The following is a 19999-nucleotide window of genomic DNA, read 5'->3' as shown; positions in this document are numbered from 1 at the left end:
AACTATGACTCATTCCAAATGGGAGAGATTGAATTATCTGAACAGTTTTTATTGATTTGAAAAGAAAACATATATTCTGAAGAGAAACACAGATTGCATTTGGTGATTTTTATATATTAACGTAATTATGTGTGAGAGTAACTAGCAATTTAATATTGATGTTTTTTTTTCTCCTAAAGGTCTCGAATATAACCCCCACTATGTTTACTAACACACACCATCCTACCTTCTTTCAGGTGGAGCAGGCTGACATCTCGCCTACTGAGATAGTGTTTAGCATTAAAGAACCTCCACGTATTGGCCATGTGGTCAAACTGACCAATGATACTGAGAGCACAGTGTCTCCAGTGCTGGACTATGTCCAGTCTTTTACACAAGAGGACATAAATATGGGCACAATCTTGTATGTGTCAGCCTCACTACAGGGTCAAGACATGTTCACTCTAGATGTCAGTAATGGTTTCACCACAATCGAGGACCTAGAGGTGCAGGTGGACATCATGCCCCGGCTCATACCTGTCCAAGTGGCCAACCTCACAGTGAGGGAAGGAGATGCTGTGACTTTCACCGAAGACATTCTCAACATCACACACCCTTTCTACCGGTCCTTTCATATAGAATTCCTTATAGAGGAGGCACCTCAACATGGAGAGATCAGATATCTGGACAGGGGTGACGATGGGCTTGTGTCTTTCAGCTGGGATGATGTGAGTACATTAAATTTGTTAGTACTGTGCAGTGCTGTGTGGATTTCACCATTTTGTTCTGGTTTCACACCTCTGATCAGACCACATAAAAGCAAGAAAAACTGAGGATGTTTTTGGATTGATTAAAAAGATGAGCAGTGAAACGTATATTACTTGAGACAAATGAATTCTCTCTCCAGATTAGCAGTATCGTTTAGGACAGCGAGGCATAAAATAAAAAAGCATTTTTTAAATCTTAATTATAGGCCATTCACCGAATAATAGTCAGTGAGCCAGACTTTGATCATGCCAGTTGTGTGTACTGCAGAGCATTGGCATTCTTTGTGCTCCAGCGACAAAAGGAATCTATGTCTCCTCTCTTTCTTCCTTTCTGTTTCTTACATCTCTCTGTTCACAGTGATCTTAGCGCTTTTTGAATCCTCTCAGAATAGGTTTTGCTGAGGCTGCTAGCTGTGTGATGCTCACTGCAGTGGTCCAAAGGTCTGCTAGTGGAAAGAGTGAGAGTGAAATGACTGGTCTCTGGTGGAAAAGCACTAAGTGCTGAGCAGTGCTGGGCCTCAGGGAGGTGGTTAGACACTGTTCCTAACGGTAAAGCGTGGGGCTTGGCCTCAGCTCCTTCTTTTGGTTTAAGAACCAGTGGAAACTCTGACGGAGATGTCCTGTTGCCCCAAGCCAAAATAAACTGGTCCATATAATCCTATAATAAAGCATCCACACACAGTTCTCACTGTGCAGTACCAGCCTGTCAAAGACTCCACTGTGAGGAGGGACTGTATACGCCTGATCAGGAGAAGTATAAACCTGCGCTTAGATTGGATTCAATGTTTGAATAAATGGAGCAGAACAGAAAAATGTGAACTGCTCTGGAGTGATTTCTGTCCTGAATAAACATTGTTCTGGTCATATTTGAAACCAAAGTGGATTTTATTTCTAGGATTATTTTTATGTACTTTTTTTTCTTATCAATTAAAAGGTTTTCATGAGAAAAACTACAAACTCTAACTCATCCCTAACCTCTGTAATTTTTCAGATAAATAGACATTTGTTACATATTTGCAAGTGTGAGAACCTCTTTAGGGCTAAATGTCAGGGTTTCGAAGTACTTAAAGAATTTCACACCACCAGACACCTGGAAAGCTCAACTAAACACTCTCCAACACTTATAGACAAAGGAGTCTACTGATAAAGTGTACATTTTTCATGCTCTATAGCATGCTTTTTGTTCTGTCTTTAGAGAGTGCTTTGGTCCATAATGCCAGGAGTTGTAGATGACAGAATTTCAGCAACACTCTAAATGAGTTCCACATTGAGAGGGGGGAAGAAATTGCAGACTGGCTCTGCAAACAGCTGAAACCTGAGAATAATGATCCCTAAATGAGAGAAGCCTGCATCGTTCTCATTATCAGGCATCACTGAGAATTTCTCCATTCACTCATGTGGGACCAGTGGCTCTTTTCATGCTACTGTTCTGTGCATTTGGCTCAGGGAACTAGCAAACCAGGGCAGTCGCAACAGTTTGTGTGTTACTCAGCAGACTCCTACTATTAGGCTTGGCATGAGACTTAACAGCCACTAGGACTTGGAATTCATGAGTACAAAACAGAAAGAGTCAACTGAATGTGTCAAAATAAGTAGAGTCGGGGGTTTTTTCTAAAAGACCAGGGTGCCAGATAAACACTCACAATCAGAGAAAATACTAAGCTGTTCCCTTCTTGAGGAGGCAATCATCTGGAGGCCATTTAACTTGAACACAGCACTGTGTTCAATCTGCTATTGCAGCTATCGCTTCTTTGTAGCAGCCCCGGGACAAAAGTACACCAACACATCAGCATTAAATGCCTGCAATAAATGTTTATAAATGCCAGGCTTTGGGTTTATATCTGCATGAGTGTGCTATGATCATATATTACGATTATAGTCCAGCACCAGTCATTAGAGATATTCCCATGATGCCATGTTGTATGGTGCATACTAGCTAGTAATATCAGTTTATTGCTACTCTAATGTGCTCTTGAATGCAATGTGTATGATGTGATTGTTAAGTACTATTCATCTTTGTTGTACGTCTTACTATATTGAGCTGTGGCTCCTTACAGTCTGAACATTATTATTATTATTATTATTATTATTATTATCATTAGCAACAACATTATTATTATTAATAATAATAATAATAACAATTATATTATTATTATTATTATTATTATTATTGCTATTATTATTAATAATAATAGTAACAATATTATTATTACTATTATTAATAACACTATTATTATTATTATTATTATTATTATTATTATTATTATAATGAGGATGTTTGAGTTGGTTCAACGATATTTATTTACTGCTTCTCTCTATCATGTTCAGGTGCAGCAGGGAACTGTCTACTACCTTCATGACGGCACAGAGACCACAGAGGACAGTTTCACTTTCTCAGCCATTGCTTTTGAGTTAAATCGCAGCAGCTTCTCCATCACCATCAGCATCACGGTGATCCCCGTCAACGACGAGGCGCCGCACCTGAGGCACAACACAGGCCTGGAGGTACAACATTAAATATCTCAGCTCCTCTTGTTCAAGGCCCCTCATATCTCCAAAGCCTTTCTAGAATTAAAGGGTGACTCAGAAACCTCAAAGGCTCTGGAGCAGATGCATGGTCGGAAAATACCGATGGGAAAGGAGAGTGTCTTTTTTTTTTTTTAAACGTCGTCTGTGGTCTCGCATCAACTTAGTAGCTCATATTTTTGGAAAACCATGTCTGTGGCAGGAATTTGGCTTTTAGGAGATAGATCAAGCCAGCCAATCATCATTCTCCATTACTTTCCCACAGAATGTGAAATAATGATATGTCATTTTTCCATGCATACACAGTGTATACTCTGTGTTTTTCCCCTGCTTGCTGCACTCTTCTTCTCTCATGTGTTCACTTCTTCTCGTTCTCGCTAGCTCTGCTGCATTGATTTAAAGCGGGAAACGGCAGTGTTGTCTGACCTACAGCAGATGATCAGACATGATGAATAACATAGTGGTGACACAGGATCAGGGCCCCAGATCCTGCCCAGTCAGACTCCAGCTGGTATTCATTAGAGAGCCTCCCTCCAAACACACACTCAGCAACCTCTCAGTCTGCCTTGTGTGCTTCTCTCAGCGAACGCTAAGCCTCAATCATACGCCCATCTCATCTTCTTCAAATGCACAGATACAACCGGATCGCTCTCTCTCTCCCTCTCTCTCTCTCTCTCTCTCTGTCTCTCTCTCTTACATACACACATACTGTATGAACACACTGCATGTTCTCATTCCAGCAGCCTGTGGAGTCTCTGCATTATCTAAAATCTAGGAAACCCAGTAGTTCAATCAGACACTGATTACTAATTGCTCTAATGATGGCTTGTTGAGTCTCTTTCAAGCACGGCCCTTCTCCCACTGTGAGCTTAAATTAAATTTGCCGCACAGCTTTTGAGCCATGTTATATGCGTTATACATTGTGTACGAATACAAATTTCCAGCATGATTGGGAAATAAGTTTTGATGCAAATATATAGTAATGCTGCCACCAAGTGGTGGAGGATATGCACTCCAGGAAGGACATGGTGACATTCACAGGCACTAGACGACATAAATCTGGGGTGTTTAATATGTAGCGATACTAGTGACACGTCCAGGCCAGTTCTAAAATCGGAAAGCGGGAAGAGCAAGGATAATATGACTAATCCTGAGAAGTATTTAGCAGCTTGGTTTGTTTAACACAGAGAAAATATTATATTTTGTTATTTTCCAAAACAATTGATGTTGTATCTTGGTGAATTTTCTTTGGAATGTTCTAATATGAACTTTTCTATGTATTTTTTTTTTTTTTTTTCATAATCTGGGTTTCCCCCAGTGCATGTTATTGTTGGCTAATGTTTCGTCAGGATTAGAAGACACACTAACGCAAGCTCAAAGATTTATCGATTAAAATGAATATCTGTGTATCATTTAAAGGGGCATCCAGTGCCATAGAGTGCAATTGCAGGTTAAGTTGGAGTGACAGCATTTGGATTGTGGATGGTATAAAAGCAGTGGACAAACTGTGGACACTGTGGACACCTGGATCTTCTACATTGCTCAATGGACCAATCCCTACAGACACACTTGAAAAATCTAGTGGAAAGCCTTTCCAGAAGAGTGGAGGTTATTATAACAGCAAAGCAGGGATTACATGTGGATGGGATGTTCAACAAGCACATGTGTGTGTGATTCAGGTGTCCATATACTTTTGTCCATATAGTGTACATGCAAGTTTTTCTCCTAAGCAGCTCAGTTCTGAACCAAACAAGTATTTTGGCTGGAATTTCAACTGTTTTACAATTCACCCACTGTCACTTTGATGGAGCTTTCAGTTTCAGACAGATAGTTTTTATTCTAATTTTATAAATGGACAACCAACATGAAATATTTAGAAATATTTGACTTAATGTTGGTTATCAAACAACCCCTGCTTTTGGAAAACTCCATCAGTTCTTTGCAAATATAATCATTTATGCTTTTTTATTTGGTAAATCCAGAATTCTGTGTAGGCAGCATGAAGGTCCACGGCTCCAGCATCACTGATATTGAACTCGGGTTACTGTCTGAGTTTTTGTTCCTGTTCTCCTCATGTATGTGTGGGTTTGCTCTGGGTTCTTCAGTTTCCTCCAACCTCCTAAAAACATGCCAGTCGGTGGACTGGCCAAGATTAATTGCCCCTAGGTGTGAATGTGTGTGAATGTTTGTGTGCATAGTGTCCTACAATGGACTGGTGTCCCATCCGTGGTGTAATCATGACTCACACTCAGGATGGGTTTTAGATCCACCATGACCCTGACCAGGATAGGAAGTGGGCATGCACAGAATATCCATGCAATAATCCATTAACTGTCAATCTCTAATAGGGGCGTGCACCACTTGGCCACCTTCTGGCCACGCCTATGACAGATAATAATGTAGTGATGGTGTAGAACTCACATAGTCTTCCGAGGGCAGTCAAGATGAGTATTTTGTAACAGAATCCTCTAACAATGCACTTTGACCATGGTGTTTAAGTAAGTAGGTGCTGTAATCTATGTAAGCATGTGTTATATGGAAATAACTCCCTGAAAAGTAATGGAATTGTAGTGCTTGCTTGTACAGGCCACTGCTTCATGAATTTCTCTCTACCAGCCACTTTTCTTTTTTTTCAACCTCTCTGGTTGTGTCTGGAAAGCGGTAGATGAAAGCAGTAGAGGGGAGAGAGGCTGAATAAATCGATATGAGCCTTTCAGTACATGCCTCTCTGTTCTCCCTACTGACTCCTGCTATTTAAGAATGTCTTTCAGGATCTCTGCTCTCTGCTCGGGCACTTTCAATTAATGTTCCATTCAGCTCTCCAGCCATTACAGGTCCATTAGAGCTCATCGAGGCCTGAGAGACCTAACCGCTTCTGCAACGCACTTTATCTTAAGATAACATGCCAGGCGGCTCTGTTCAACAACAAACAGTGAAATCCATTTTTAGGGAATCAACAGTTGTTGTTGTTGTTGTTGTTGTTTTTTCCTAATTACATTTTGTATTCTCCCTCACCCCCTATTCCCTTTCTGTGCAGCTCCTTGTTGGTGAAGAAACAGAAATCACAAGCAAAGCACTGAGCACAGACGATATGGACACCCCTCCAGACAAGCTGGTATACAACATTGAGGCAACCACGAGTGGAATCATTGCTCTGAAAGAGTCACCTGATGTCAGTATTGAAAGATTCACCCAAGCTCAGATCAACAACGGCGAGGTCATTTTCATCCATAAAGGTAGTCCATTACAAATGTCCTTGTGCTTGCTTGGACAAAGAGACACATTTAATAAAGTCTTGAGAACTGTACAGCTGAACAAGCGCTTTTATGATACCAATAGGAGGTTAAGTTCTTTTTTTAATCAAAGTCGTTGAATTTGAATTTGATGTTTGTTATGATCGTTATCGTGGGCATTGGTTATTTTCAGCAAGGATTATGGTCTGCTTAATGCTGGAGATAAAATTAACACCATGGTGTTGTAATAAAAAAAGTAATAGTCCATAACTGGCATAAGAACATTTTGTAATATCAAAATGATGAGATTATACAGACACTAAGTGACAAGTTAACCCTGTAAAGCCTGACACGTGGAATAATCGACAGAAAAATCTGATTTTTTAAAAAAGAATTGCAGTTTTTTGACAAAATATGAGGGGGGTGGAGTTGAAAAAATAATTTGCATATATGTTTTTCTTTTTTGTACATCAGGTATTTAGTATCATTTACTAATCACAACGTGCTATGTTTTTGAAACCAAAATGTTTTTTCCCTTCCACTTAGATGCTCTGAAGCATTTCTGTTAGTTTAATGCTTTTTTAATTCCTCCAGGAACAACCCTTTTACTTTGATTTGTGGTAGTCAAAATAAAACTGTTTCATTCAAGGACTGTTCAATATTAATGAAAACTTTGATTCAATTAAGCAAGCCCAGTTCTTATGAACTGTCCATTAAAGTGAATCGAACATCCTATTAGACCAACGCAATGTTGTCCAGTGGAATATAAAACCTTCAAACTGCACCACATGAAATTCTAGCCTGTACATAAATGACTTCACATTTTGTTCCTGCCATTTTCAAGGATATAGATCATAATAAGCACGTAAAACTATTTATATAACTGTATATAATAATGTAGCCAAACATTACTGCCGCACAGCCTCTCTCTGCTCACAGTCCTTGGGCGCTGACTTGGATTGGGTTATGGTGAATCAAGAGGTTTCTTATTTAGAAAGTCCTCATCCTATTAGCTAAATGCTATCCTGTAGATAAAAGTTCATCAGTGAGTTAGGAGAAAGAAGTTTGTCCTAGAAGGTGTCCAAGAATAGCAGCTAGCTGTTTAGGAAACATTGCTAGTTAGTTTGAAAACAATAATAAATTTTTATATTAGGTATTACCTTTTATACATTCCAGGTCAGTTTACATCACACACAAAAATTCTGTGCAATAAACTCTAAAACGTTGTTTATGTGCAGTCAGATATGAAGGTCATGGGACAATGTAAGGCCATGTTCTTTAGCATGAGAGCATAATGGGTGCGTATGCGGCACTGTGGAACATGCTTATAGCGTTCAGTAATTTCCTGATCCTGGTCAGGGTCAATGTGGTTTAAATGACTCACTTTGTTTATATTTTGAGAAACAGAGACAGCTAAGGTGCAAACAAAAAGAACTGCATGAGCAGATGGGATTGGTGAGGAGTGTCTGTGAGAGGGGGATGGAGTGGGATAAAAAAAAAAAAACAGTTCCACGCACACCTCTGCTGCAACCGCAAGTCCACGTGGAGTCTGCTGCAAGCAGATTAGCTCTGGTCCCACAGCAGTCTGTTCACATCTGGCCACCTCATCTCCCAGTGCCATGGTGTGTTTGTACTTGCTTTCTGCTCTGCTACACAAACCAAACAACAGTAAGCTATTTATCGAGCTAAAAAAACAGAGTAGTGAACAAAACACAGCTGCTTATATGGATTCATATCTGGCAGCTACATATTGGCTATTACAAGTTATCTGACTATTATTTTATAGCTAGGTAAAACAACAACCATAACAATAACCTATGTCCACTACGTGATATTTTCATTTAATATTAATTAACATTTACATTATAATGACATGTTATAGTATTATAAGGTAGCAGGAATGGGATACTCCATCCTATGAGCGCTAATACATACTTTAGCTTACTTAATCTGGCCATTCAGCTACTTCATATATGAGAAGCAGAATTAGGGCTGTGTTTCCATTGACATTATCTTCCTGGAACCTATTCACTATGGAAAAACATACCACAGCGCTGTTGAATTCTTGAATCAGAAGGTGAGAAGGCCAGATGGTGTTGATTAATCATTAATTGAAATTAATTTTAGTAGTACGTGATGGAAGTCCAAGGATATTTTTGTATTATTGTGTTTATTCTAATACATTTTCATTTCTAAAGTAACAATTCATACCATTTACGGAAGGAGTCTTGGGTGTCGGCGCTTTGTAACTGCAGTAACATTTCCACCATTGGAAAGACTTCAGGAAAGAGGACTTTGCACTTTTTGGTTGTGTTTGTTGTCTTATTAAATGTAAGAGAGAAAAAAGAGAAGCTGGTCAAGGAAGGAATTGTTTATAGCTGCTATAACATAAATATTAACAGCAATCAAGTCATGGATGTTCCACGACAGTAACTGTAACCGTAGCCAAAATTTTATGGACGCCTGACCATCACACTGGTATGTGTTTGTTGAACATCCCATTCTTTGCTGTTATAATAACCTCCACTCTTCTGGGAAGGCTTTCCACTACATTTTAATGTTGGTGTTCCAATCCGTCCCAAACGTGTTCAGTGGGGTTGAGGTTAGGGCTCCACTTGATTTCTTCCACTCCAACTTTGACAAACCATGTCTTCATGAAGCTCACTTTGTGCATGGGGGCATTGGACCTCTTAGTTCCAGTGAAGGGAAATTGTAATGCTACAGCGTACAGACATTCTATACAACTGTGTGTTTCAGCAGTGTGCGGAAGAACCATATATGGGTGTGATGGTCAGGTGTCCATATACCTTTGATCATATAGTGAATAAACAGATAAAGAACACAATGTGTCGTTCTTTAATCAATTATATATTGGCAAATCGCTGTGGTATATAAAGTATAAAACACTTTGCACTTAGAGGAAAATAATCCACGATGGGGTGGTGTGATGTGGCCTTACTGTGTTTCATTCTGTTCTTATATAGAGCTTCTTATAATAGACTTCTTATATAGACTCAGATAGTTCTTCAGTTAGGATACTACAGATATAATCATATGTACATGAAAAATACTTATCAAGTAGTTATGCCAAGCATTCAAGTTTGTCTAACAGAAGCTGTTTCTTCCATTAGGATCTGAATCTGGTGGTTTCAGTTTCACAGTGACAGATGGAGACCACACATCTCCGCTCCACCGCTTCATCGTTGCTGTCCGGCAGCTGACAATCTCCATGGAAGTACAGGGCAAGCTACTGGTCTTTCCTGGTACGTTGCCTCTGGGTAATTCTATCTCTAAACCCAACCCCAAAAAGGCATGACAGAGACTTCCCCAGAGAGGAACATAAACCCTGTCTAAGCTTTGGGCCTGTAGGCTATACTGAGGCAGAAGATGTGAGAACACTGTGTGAGCATCTCATTCCCTTTCAGTGGCCTGTATATGTTTTATACACACATGCCTCCAGGCAAATATGGACCTGCAGTGTTAGAAAAAAGTAAGTTTGATCTTGGTGTATAACAGCAACAGCCCTATAATCTGGTTTACTTTAGTAAATATATGTGTCACTAACTCTAGAAGATTATGGCTGTGCTTTTTACCAAAGTAAATGAAATATATACCGCTGATAGTGAGTGGGAGCTAGTAGCTAGTTATGAAGGCAAAAGGCAGGTATACAAATTATTAGAGAATATTTATTTCCCATTCATTTTCATTTATTTCACTATTAGTCGTCACGTGGGTTTTTATTGTCATTCCTCTATATACAGTAGCTTGTATACATTGGAACAAAATGTAATTTCTCCAGGACCATGGTGCAACACATGACAATACAGTACACAATATAATAATAGTGCACACAAGACTATATAACATGCAAATACACAACAGTGTGAGGTGAGTGCAGGACAATAAATACACAGAACAATGAACACACGGGATAATAGATACAAAATAGATACACAAATGTGCGGGCTATTGTAGCGATGAACTGTAAAACTACTTTGTAGTGTCGCAGCAAAAATGTAGCAGCAACAATGGCACCCAAACGAGTCTCATAAATAATAAAGTGTCTGATGCAGAATTAATGTCTTAACATCAGCACTAAATGTCTTGTTTTTATGAATTACATTTCTTTGCCTTTCAAAAGGTGTGCAGTTCAAGTTATTGCACTCAAATGTACAGTGCTGTGAAAAATTATTTAATTTCTTCTGGTTTTGTGTTTCAGAAATTTAAACAAAATCTAAGATCAAAACACCTTAGTAAATACAAAATACAGTTTTTAAATGATAATGTTATTTATCGGGGGAAAAAAGCTATCCAATACCAAATGGACCTGTGTGAAAATGTATTTGCCCCCGTAGTTACTAATTCCTCAAATCTATGAAACTGCATTCATAATGGGGTTCAGCTGGACTAGACGCAACCAGGCCTGATTACTGCAAACCCCGTTCAATCACATCAACACTTAAATACAACTTTTTCAACAGCATGAAGTTGGTTAAAAGATCTTTCCCAGTAACACACTATGCCAAAATTGAAAGAAATTGCAGAAATGATGAGGAAGAAGGTGATTGAAATACATTAGTCTGTGAAGGGTTACAAAACTATGTCAAAGGCTCTGGGACTCCAAAGAACCACAGTGAGAGCCGTTATCTCCAAATGGAAAAACTCTGCACAGTAGTGAACCTTCCCAGAAGTGTCTGACCTTCCAAAATTCTTCCAAGAGCACAGAAACGACTCATCCAGGAAGTCACAAAAGACCCAAAAGCTCTTGCATCAATAAAGGTCACTGTGGTGAGAGTGGTGAGGAGAAAACCACTGCTAACCCAGAAGAACATTAAGGCTCATCTGAATTTTGCTAAAACACACCTTGATGATCCTCAAACCTTTTGGGAGAATATTCTGTGGACTGATGAGTCGAAAATGAAACTGTTTGGAAGACAGGGGTCCCGTTACATCTGGCATAAACCAAACACAGAATTCCACAAAAAGAACATCATACTTACGGTCAAGCATGGTGGAGGTAGTGTGATGGTGTGGGGATGCGTTGCTGCTTCAGGGCCTGGGCAACTTGCAGTAATTGAGGGAAACATGAATTCTGCTGTCATTGTCCTAGTCCTAGAGGTAAGTGAAAGACTGATCTCCAGTTATTGGAAGCGTTTGGTTGCAGTTATTGCTGTTAAAGGTGGCACAACCAGATTTTAATTTTAAGGGGGCAATTAGTTTTTCACATGCGTGATAGGTGTTGGATAATTTTTTTGGCTTCAATAAAAAAATTAAACAAAAACTGTATTGTGTGTTTACTGAGGTTGCCTTTGTTTCAAATTGTATTTTATTTGAAGATCTAAAACTATTTAGTATGAGATACACACAAAAACAGAAGAAATCAGGATAGGGCAAATACTTTTTCACTGTAATGTACATGGATCAGTATTTGTACATTAATGAATGAATTCATGTATCTGTCTTGCTGTTGTCTCAGGCTCCAGGCAAGTCATCAATAGTGATATCCTGCGAGCAGTGACCAGTGAGGATGGAGATGAGATCAACTATTCTCTCGTGAGGCCTCCACGTCTAGGACGACTCATTAAGCCCAACCAAAGTGGACAATTTGAGGAAATCAGCCACTTTACACAAACCGAGGTGACTGTGTCTCACATTTGCAAGGCTGTTTTAGTGTGTTTAAATTAGTTATGTCTGCAAATCTATGGCTTGCTAAAATGTTTAGTGGCCGGAGTTCAGCTGAGGACATAATGATCTCAGAGTTTCAAAGAACAGCCCTTCAATCCGGCTCAAAATACTCCTGCTATAATTCTGTTCATAAAAATACCACTTTAACCATGTAGTTGACAGACTGAGCAAAATGTTTACTGACATGCTGGTTTTTATTTTTACTTCTTCACAATAAACAACATATTTATAATGTTAAGTATAAGTCATTAGCAATGGCAACATGAACTGAATACTGATTAAAAGACCTCAAAACAGTTTATAGTATATAGTAGATCTGCAAAGTATCTAACACAGGTTTCTGAACTAATATTATATATTACATTGAAATGATTAAGGCAGTACAGTGGTGACTGTGTGATGTGATTTGAAGTAAGAAGTCAGATATAATGACAGTATATGTGCTCCTTGAAGTCCTCAACTAAATTGATTAGGAAATTAATGAAACGAGGTGGCGGTAGTATGGTGGTGCACCGGGTAGTATTGCCACCTCACGGCGCCAGTGTTCTACCAGTGTTCTCATGGGGTTCCTCCCACTTCCCAAATACCAAATACATCTCGGTAGGTGGACTGGTGACTCCCCTATTTCTCCTAGGTATGAATGTGTCCATGTACATGGCGCCCTCCAGTAGAGTGGTGTCCCATTCAGGGTGTTTTTCTTACTTCATGCCCAGTGTTCTGGGTTACTAAAGATCAATCAATGATTAGATCAGAAGCTTTCAACTTTTCGTTTCCTATTCTTTCACAGACTATTTAACATTTCTACATTTGGATCCTACATGAGCTGTTTTAAAAATCAGTTTGACATTAAACCTAATCTTGAAGTACATTGTGCTCTCAGTGAGGATTCTTCACCCATAATCCTGATTTATCTACTACTGTGATTTACATTTTATCACGTCGTAACAAAACATGCAATGAGGATGAATTCCAGGACAATAGGAAGTAAACTTCTGATTGGTGATCCAGTTGTTATCCGTTTGTCAGAGTTATTCATTTCTTTCTTCATTAATTCATTAGCTGGATGCTGGCGCCGTGTATTATGAACACCAGATGCCATCAGAATCCTTCTGGGTAGTAGAAGATGCTGTAGAACTTGAGCTCTCATCACCGCCAGCAGCAAAGCTCCAACACATTCTCCCTGTTACAGTGTCATACTACGCCACCCATCACAATGTGTCTTCACGGCTGTGGAAGAACAAAGGTACCACGCTACATCTGTTAAATTCATTTCTAAACACCTTACCTCCTGGTGTTCTGTATATTAATGATGTTTTGCTTTGTACTTAAACTTCAGGTATGTCAGTGGTGCAGGGGCAATCTAAGGTGTTTGATGTCTCCATTCTGGATGCTTCCAACCTGTTAGGCAGTGTATCACAAGAAAAGCGGGTAGGCCAGGACATAGTTTTTGAGGTACAGCAGTTCCCTATACATGGCCAACTTACTCTTGGAGGTGATGATCTTCCCCAAGATGCACCCTATTTCCTGCAAGATGACATCAATAAAGGGAAGTTGGAGTACTACCATGATGACTCAGGAGCATCTTCAGACATATTCTCTTTCCGTGTGTGGCTGAACCCTAAGGGTCACCGGCCTAAGGCTGTATCTCCTCCAGCCGTGGTGCTGGAGGAGAACTTTCTTATCTCAATCAGACGTAGGGACTCCAGCCCCCCAGAGCTAGTCAGTCTGGACCTACTGCTGGAGGCTGTGCAAGGATCTACTACTGTACTGTCCAAGCAGCACCTCAATACTATAGACCAAGACAGTACACCAGATGAGGTCAGATTCACCATCATAAAGAGCCCTACTAATGGGCACATCATCTACAAGGATACTGGGGACAGGATCATGCAGTTCACCCAAGAGGAGGTAAACATGGACCAGGTGGCATTTGTGAGCGATGGTAGCTTGTCTGATGGTTTTATGGAGTTCACTGTTTCTGATGGGAAACACCAGTCAGAACCACACATGATGCACATCGGCATCCTGGCTAAGAAACTTGTGCTTAATAAGGTGCAGGAGATCCAAGTAAAGCAGGGAGATGATGAGACTCCTATCACAGAGGCCATGTTGAAAGCATCCACCGGAGGGCCAGTAGAGGAAGAAGTGCTATATAAAATTACAAATGTTCCCAAGTACGCCGTAGTGATGGTGGACCGGCAACCTACCTCTGCCTTTACCCAAAAACAGATTAGGGAAGGGAGAGTGAGTGTTCGTTTCATTAAGTCCACTTCTTCAAATGACATTTTCTCCTTTGTAGCCCGCAGCAGAGCAGCTAACATTTCCTCCAGCCTCAACATAACAGTAAAACCCTTAGTAAACGTGGCCAAGGACCCCTTACTCCCACGAGGCACTATAGTGCTGGTGGACAGAAAGCTGTTAGATGCCACCTTACTTGCCAACAAGACCAAAACTCCACCAACCTTCAGCTTGACCCAGCAGCCAAAGGGAGCAAGGTTCATAAGAAGAGGAGGATCTGCAGATGGCCAGCCTGTGGAATCCTTCACCCAGAGAGATCTAGATGAGGGACGAGTGGCTCTTGAGGTCCTGAACTCCACTGGGGATCCAAAGGGCAAAGGTCACGATCAGGATGAAGCTCGCTTCCTCCTCAAGGCACATGGAGTACCTCCAGCAGAGTGCATTCTTTCCTTCCAGACAGTGCCTTATGACCCGACAAGAATCTATGGTGCTACAGTACTTAAGCTCCCCCCATCTGTGCCCAACTCTGACACAAGTAAAGCAGACCAGCCTCATGTCAGATGGCGTGAGGATGGGAACTGGCCATATGAAGCAGGTTCCACCACACCCTCTACCACCTCTCATAAATCTCCTGTTTCTAGACGGAACTCACTATGGGCCATCCTTATCCCCATATTAGTTATCCTCCTTCTACTACTCGTAGCTGGTCTGCTAGCATATTACCTGGTGCGTCGCAACAAAACAGGAAAGCACAATGTGCAGAATGCTGCCACCAAGCCAAAAAATGGAGAGGTGGCTCAGGAAACTTTCAGAAAAACTGATCCAGCAAATAACATCCCTATGTCCAATATGGAGTCTAAAGACGCAGATCCTGAATTACTGCAGCACTGTCGGACAACAAACCCAGCCCTGAAAAAGAACCAGTACTGGGTATGAGAGGGGAAGATTGCGACTCTGTTCCATCATGCTGTATTGATGTTTAGTGTATAATGACAGATTCGCACATAGGAATTAGACTCTTTTTTTGTGGACGCTTTCTCAAGTCATTCCTAACAGTATTATGACGATCTTCTCTTATACTAGTGATTGAGAAAAATCATTTTGGCGAATAATTAAACTTTTGTTACACAGGTAGATGTTAACCTGCTAGGCATTACTGCCTGTTGCACCTCATCCGATGCCCAGTTGTCATGCAATCAGTGCAAGTAAACACTTCTCACATGAGTCTGCTTCTGTTTTACACTGATGAAGGACCAAATCTTATGAGGACTGGTTTATGCACCTTTTCATTGTTAGAAACAGATTCTAATAAAAGTCTACAGTTCTCATAGAAACACCCAGTAACTTCAGATTGGGCCCAGACATGTTTACATGTTTGTATATTAATTAGTCAGGTAAACATCAGGTTCTTTGCCAAAACATTGTACAGTGTACATTACAGCAATGAAGATATTTTGATAAAGTTTTTTTTGTTGTTTTTTAAGATTCAAAAAATTCATAAAATTTAGGCTGAAATTAATGTTTAATATTTAAATAGGCCTTTTGGACATGAACATTACTTGACATGTTTGAATTCTTTGTTGTATTTTGAAAGTAAATGATTTGCAAGTTTGTTCATATTAATAATGATGCATGAAATTCCCCCCCCCCCCCCCCATATATAATTTCTTTAAAAATCCATTTGTTTTTACTCAAATGAATTGACATTTTTTTACTGTAAAAACGACTCATCAAAATATGTTTAAGTGGGTATATATAATGGTTTTTAATAACGTATAAAAGAGGATATATGAATTTTTTAAAATTGAATTAAGGTGGAGTTTTTTTGTTTTTGTTTTTGTTTTTTGCCTAAAATATAATTTTTTAATTCATCTATCTGTAGCACATTGTGCCATAAATCCCTCAGTGCTTTGGTGATGTAGCTGAAACAACTGAGATTTTATACATACATCCACTGGACTGATTTAAGGCACTGAAGAACAATTTCTCTATAAGTATATAAGTGTATGTTGCTGAAGCCAAAAGGAAGTGACTCAGCAGTGGCTGTGTTGACATCTACATCTCTATTGGCTGATACAACTTGTGGTTGTGGTCATTATTCTGAACTGATGGCTCTATTTTCCATTGATATAATCGAGTTCATTCGAAAACGAATTTTCAGAGAAGCTGTAATTATATATTTACTCACAGGAAAATATGGGCTGATGAGCAATTCTCTTGTATTGTATTTCAATTGTGTGGAAAGCGTGTTTTTGTCATTTTAACATTTCCAGTCATATTATTCCAAGGTCCTAACAAAGTTTTGCCTATGTTTATTCTTTGCTTGGAGAGTTCCACTTACTTTCTATATGTTGTAGTATATAACACTTCCATATATAGTTTATAGAGTGATCTGCTATAAAAGTAAGAGTAGAGATCTTTGTTTTGCCCAGTGGACGTGCGTTACTCTAGCCTACTCGGTAACTTGGTAGTGAAATTGTCCATGGACTACACATTCCCTAGCTGATGTAGGTAATTCAGCTTCATACGTTAATGAGATACATGTTGAAAATAATGAGATAATACACATACATGAAGAATCAGATTTACCACATTTTAGGTCTTCCTTGTTAGAGTTGGGGAATGAAGTTCAATTTATTCCTTGTTATTTTCTGTTGTGTATTTGGTTCATTAGTGTTTTCCTACTTTGAACTGTACATTTTAAATTCCATGTAGACACTTGGGTGTGGAAAGCAATGCCATTGAGTTAAGCTGACTTTTAAATCAATATTTAGGTCATATTTAGCAGTATTTAAGATTTCTAGTCTATATCCTGCAATATTTCTTTTCTCTGAGAGTAGAAATAAGTAGTGATTGTCCAAGTACACTACGTTATCTTTAAAAGATTGTTCAAATTATTGCCAGCGTGTGTTCATGTAGCTAACGTTAAGCAAATGATCCTGGAGCCCTGGTATAACTATTAAGAAATAGTTAAAGTTATCGGTTAAGAAATATTAGAGATCATTTAATTAGAGAATGAAATATTACTCAGGTTTTAGGTTTATATCATTTTCATCATGATCTATCAAGAATATATTGCAAGCAGTGATGAATTTCTATTTTTACAGTTCTATTTTTTTTTTTTTTTTTTTTTTTTTTATGTTTGTCTTCTTTGTAAATATTTAGGAGTTTTTCTTTTCCAGCCTGGATAAACATGCAAAATTCTGTGTTGTGCTCATGTACCTAGTTAATTTTTTTTTTTTTTAACTCAAGTAGTTCTTCTTATTTATTTTTCTCATCTAGGCTTTATATACCTTGTCAATATTGCTCAACAAATGAAATAAAATAAAATAAAAATAAATAAATTTTAAAAAAGGAATGTATTTCAGATTGTATGCTAATTATTACCATTTCCATTAGTAACAAGTAGTGAACAGCAGGTGGCGCAGGGATACACGTGAAATTTTTTAGTCATGAAACAAGTAGTCACCCGTCAGCTTTTAACAAGCCTCTGAGCTGCAGTCATTCTTTCCTACAGACGGCATTTTCTCTTGCTGCACATTTCAGCATTTTGACAAGTTTTTCTGCTGAAGCGAAACCATATAAGCCAACTGGCAACTCAAAGTGCCACAGTCTAGTCTCCATTTTTTTTAAAAAAAAAAAATCACACTTAGACCCAAAAATGTACTTTCTAGCAGAGACTAAAGCCTACATCCAACTTACTTTCTCACTGCATATATTAATGTTGAACAATTTTAAACACTTACATTACATTACGGCACTTGGCAGACACTGTTACAAAGAGTGACTTACATTTATCTCATCTTTATACACCTGAGCAGTTGAGGGTTAAGGGCCTTCCTCAAGGGCCCAGCAGTGGCAGCTTGGTGGGATTTGAACTCGTGACTTTCCGATCCGTGCCACAACCAAGTCCAATGTCCTAACCACTAAGCTTTTGAACCTTCTCTCCATTGACTGATGCACTGTTATCACCATCACAGTTGTAACCGTGAAACATTTAACATGGCCGTTTACATAGGGTTGGGGTTTTTCTTAACCTTTTCACTAAATGTTATGTTATAAATGATTTTTTTTTTTTTTCCAATTTCATTGCATTTAAGAAGTTGGACGAAAATGTAATGGATTAGAACCCCCCCCCCCCCGCCCCCTTTTATTTTTACTCTTTGACAGATAGGTAATTGCAACAAATAAAGTAACAGTATGTAAATTATGCATGTAAATTATGATGTAGCTACAGAATCCGTAAGCGAAGCTATACGGTATGCTTTTCTGTACGCTGTTGTTCCTGGTTTTTGTTCAAAGTATTGAGTTTACACTGCTAATCATACCAGAGAGCCCGTTGTGTTTGTGCAAGGATTTACTGTTTCAGACAGTTTTAGCATCTGAAATGAGCCCATGCAGTTAAGCTTTGAAGTTGGCTGACAGCATCCAGACATGAAACTGCATCTAGACTGGAGACTTATATAAGATAAGTACGTTAAATGGTGTGTCATTTTTGTGATACTAATTTTTATTTTTTTATAATTTTGTTTTTTTTTTACAAAGTGTTGTCATGCTAAAGTCATAATCATTCATAAACTGGCAAAAAAAAAAAAAGTCAAAACAAATATCTAATTTAGTCACTTAACCCTTCTACCAGTAAATGACTCTAAAGCACACCAAGGGATTTCCTCAAAATATAGAAAATAGATGGATAACATAACATGTTCATAAAGAATGTTGTGTTACGGTAGTTCCTCAGACAGTTGTCAAGTGTTAAATGTGGCCTATAGCACTGGAACATATGACGCTGAACTTCAGGACACACTGAAGTGTCTTTAGACTGTGGGTTAGAGAGGCTAGATATAACCCATGGAGCTCTGCAGGAGGAATCGGGGTGCATCAGGGTCAAACACCGGGCCTGTGTTCACTCAGAAAAGGAATAAAGACTCATTCTTTCACTGACCACAGCAAACAGCAGATATTCCACAGCCGTTCCTAGGGCTCGAAGATCACACAGATACAGCCAGCACTGTTATGCTAACAGTGACAGCATCAGCTGCCCTGTGACCAGGAAGTTAGACAAATCATTGTGAATGTGTGTGTGTGTGTGTGTGTGTGTGTGTGGCTGGCCCTTGGCTACTGTGACACATTGTACTGGGAGTGCGCTGGGGGGAGGAAAAAAAATCCCCATTTTCACCAGTCTAACCACTGACTCACTTGTTGATGATGTCTTGTGCTCATTCAGAGAAAACAAAGAGCAATTAACAGATGATATACGACTCCCAATAAACATACATCGTTTAGTTTTGAATTTGTGGTAGAACGCAAATATGTTGAACATAAACCGGTCGCTTTTTCTTAGCTCAGAACGAGCAGAGAGCTTCAAGAGCGGCTTGTGTTTGTGTAAATGGAGCTCAGCTGTACCTTGCAGTGCTGTTTTATACATCCTGTATTTCTGCTCCTGGAGAAAATCTCCCTGAAACGCTAAAAGTAGGTTAGCTACTAATACCGTCGTGACGTTTGCCTCTGAAAAGGGATAACCTGATTTTAAATTCACTTCCCTCACTAGTGTGAACACAATTTTGGAAG

General features: G+C 39.2%; 1 protein-coding gene across 1 annotated transcript in view; it reads left to right on the top strand.

Annotated features, from left to right (window-relative positions):
* cspg4 (chondroitin sulfate proteoglycan 4) overlaps positions 1–18055 on the top strand; it is a 50994-nt gene extending 32939 nt beyond the window's left edge. Inside the window, exons 4-10 of the mRNA XM_053641367.1 lie at positions 237–707; positions 3075–3251; positions 6310–6508; positions 9637–9768; positions 11982–12142; positions 13250–13433; positions 13527–18055. Of these exons, the coding sequence (XP_053497342.1) occupies positions 237–707; positions 3075–3251; positions 6310–6508; positions 9637–9768; positions 11982–12142; positions 13250–13433; positions 13527–15364 (3162 nt within the window). The 3' untranslated portion in view covers positions 15365–18055. The remainder of the gene's footprint in view (positions 1–236; positions 708–3074; positions 3252–6309; positions 6509–9636; positions 9769–11981; positions 12143–13249; positions 13434–13526) is intronic.
* The last annotated feature ends 1944 nt before the right edge of the window (positions 18056–19999 follow it).

This window comes from Ictalurus furcatus, chromosome 14 (assembly GCF_023375685.1).
Source record: "Ictalurus furcatus strain D&B chromosome 14, Billie_1.0, whole genome shotgun sequence".
Lineage (NCBI taxonomy): Eukaryota > Metazoa > Chordata > Actinopteri > Siluriformes > Ictaluridae > Ictalurus > Ictalurus furcatus.
Note: the sequence above shows the minus strand (reverse complement) of the source record. Positions and strands in the feature narration are given on the sequence as shown.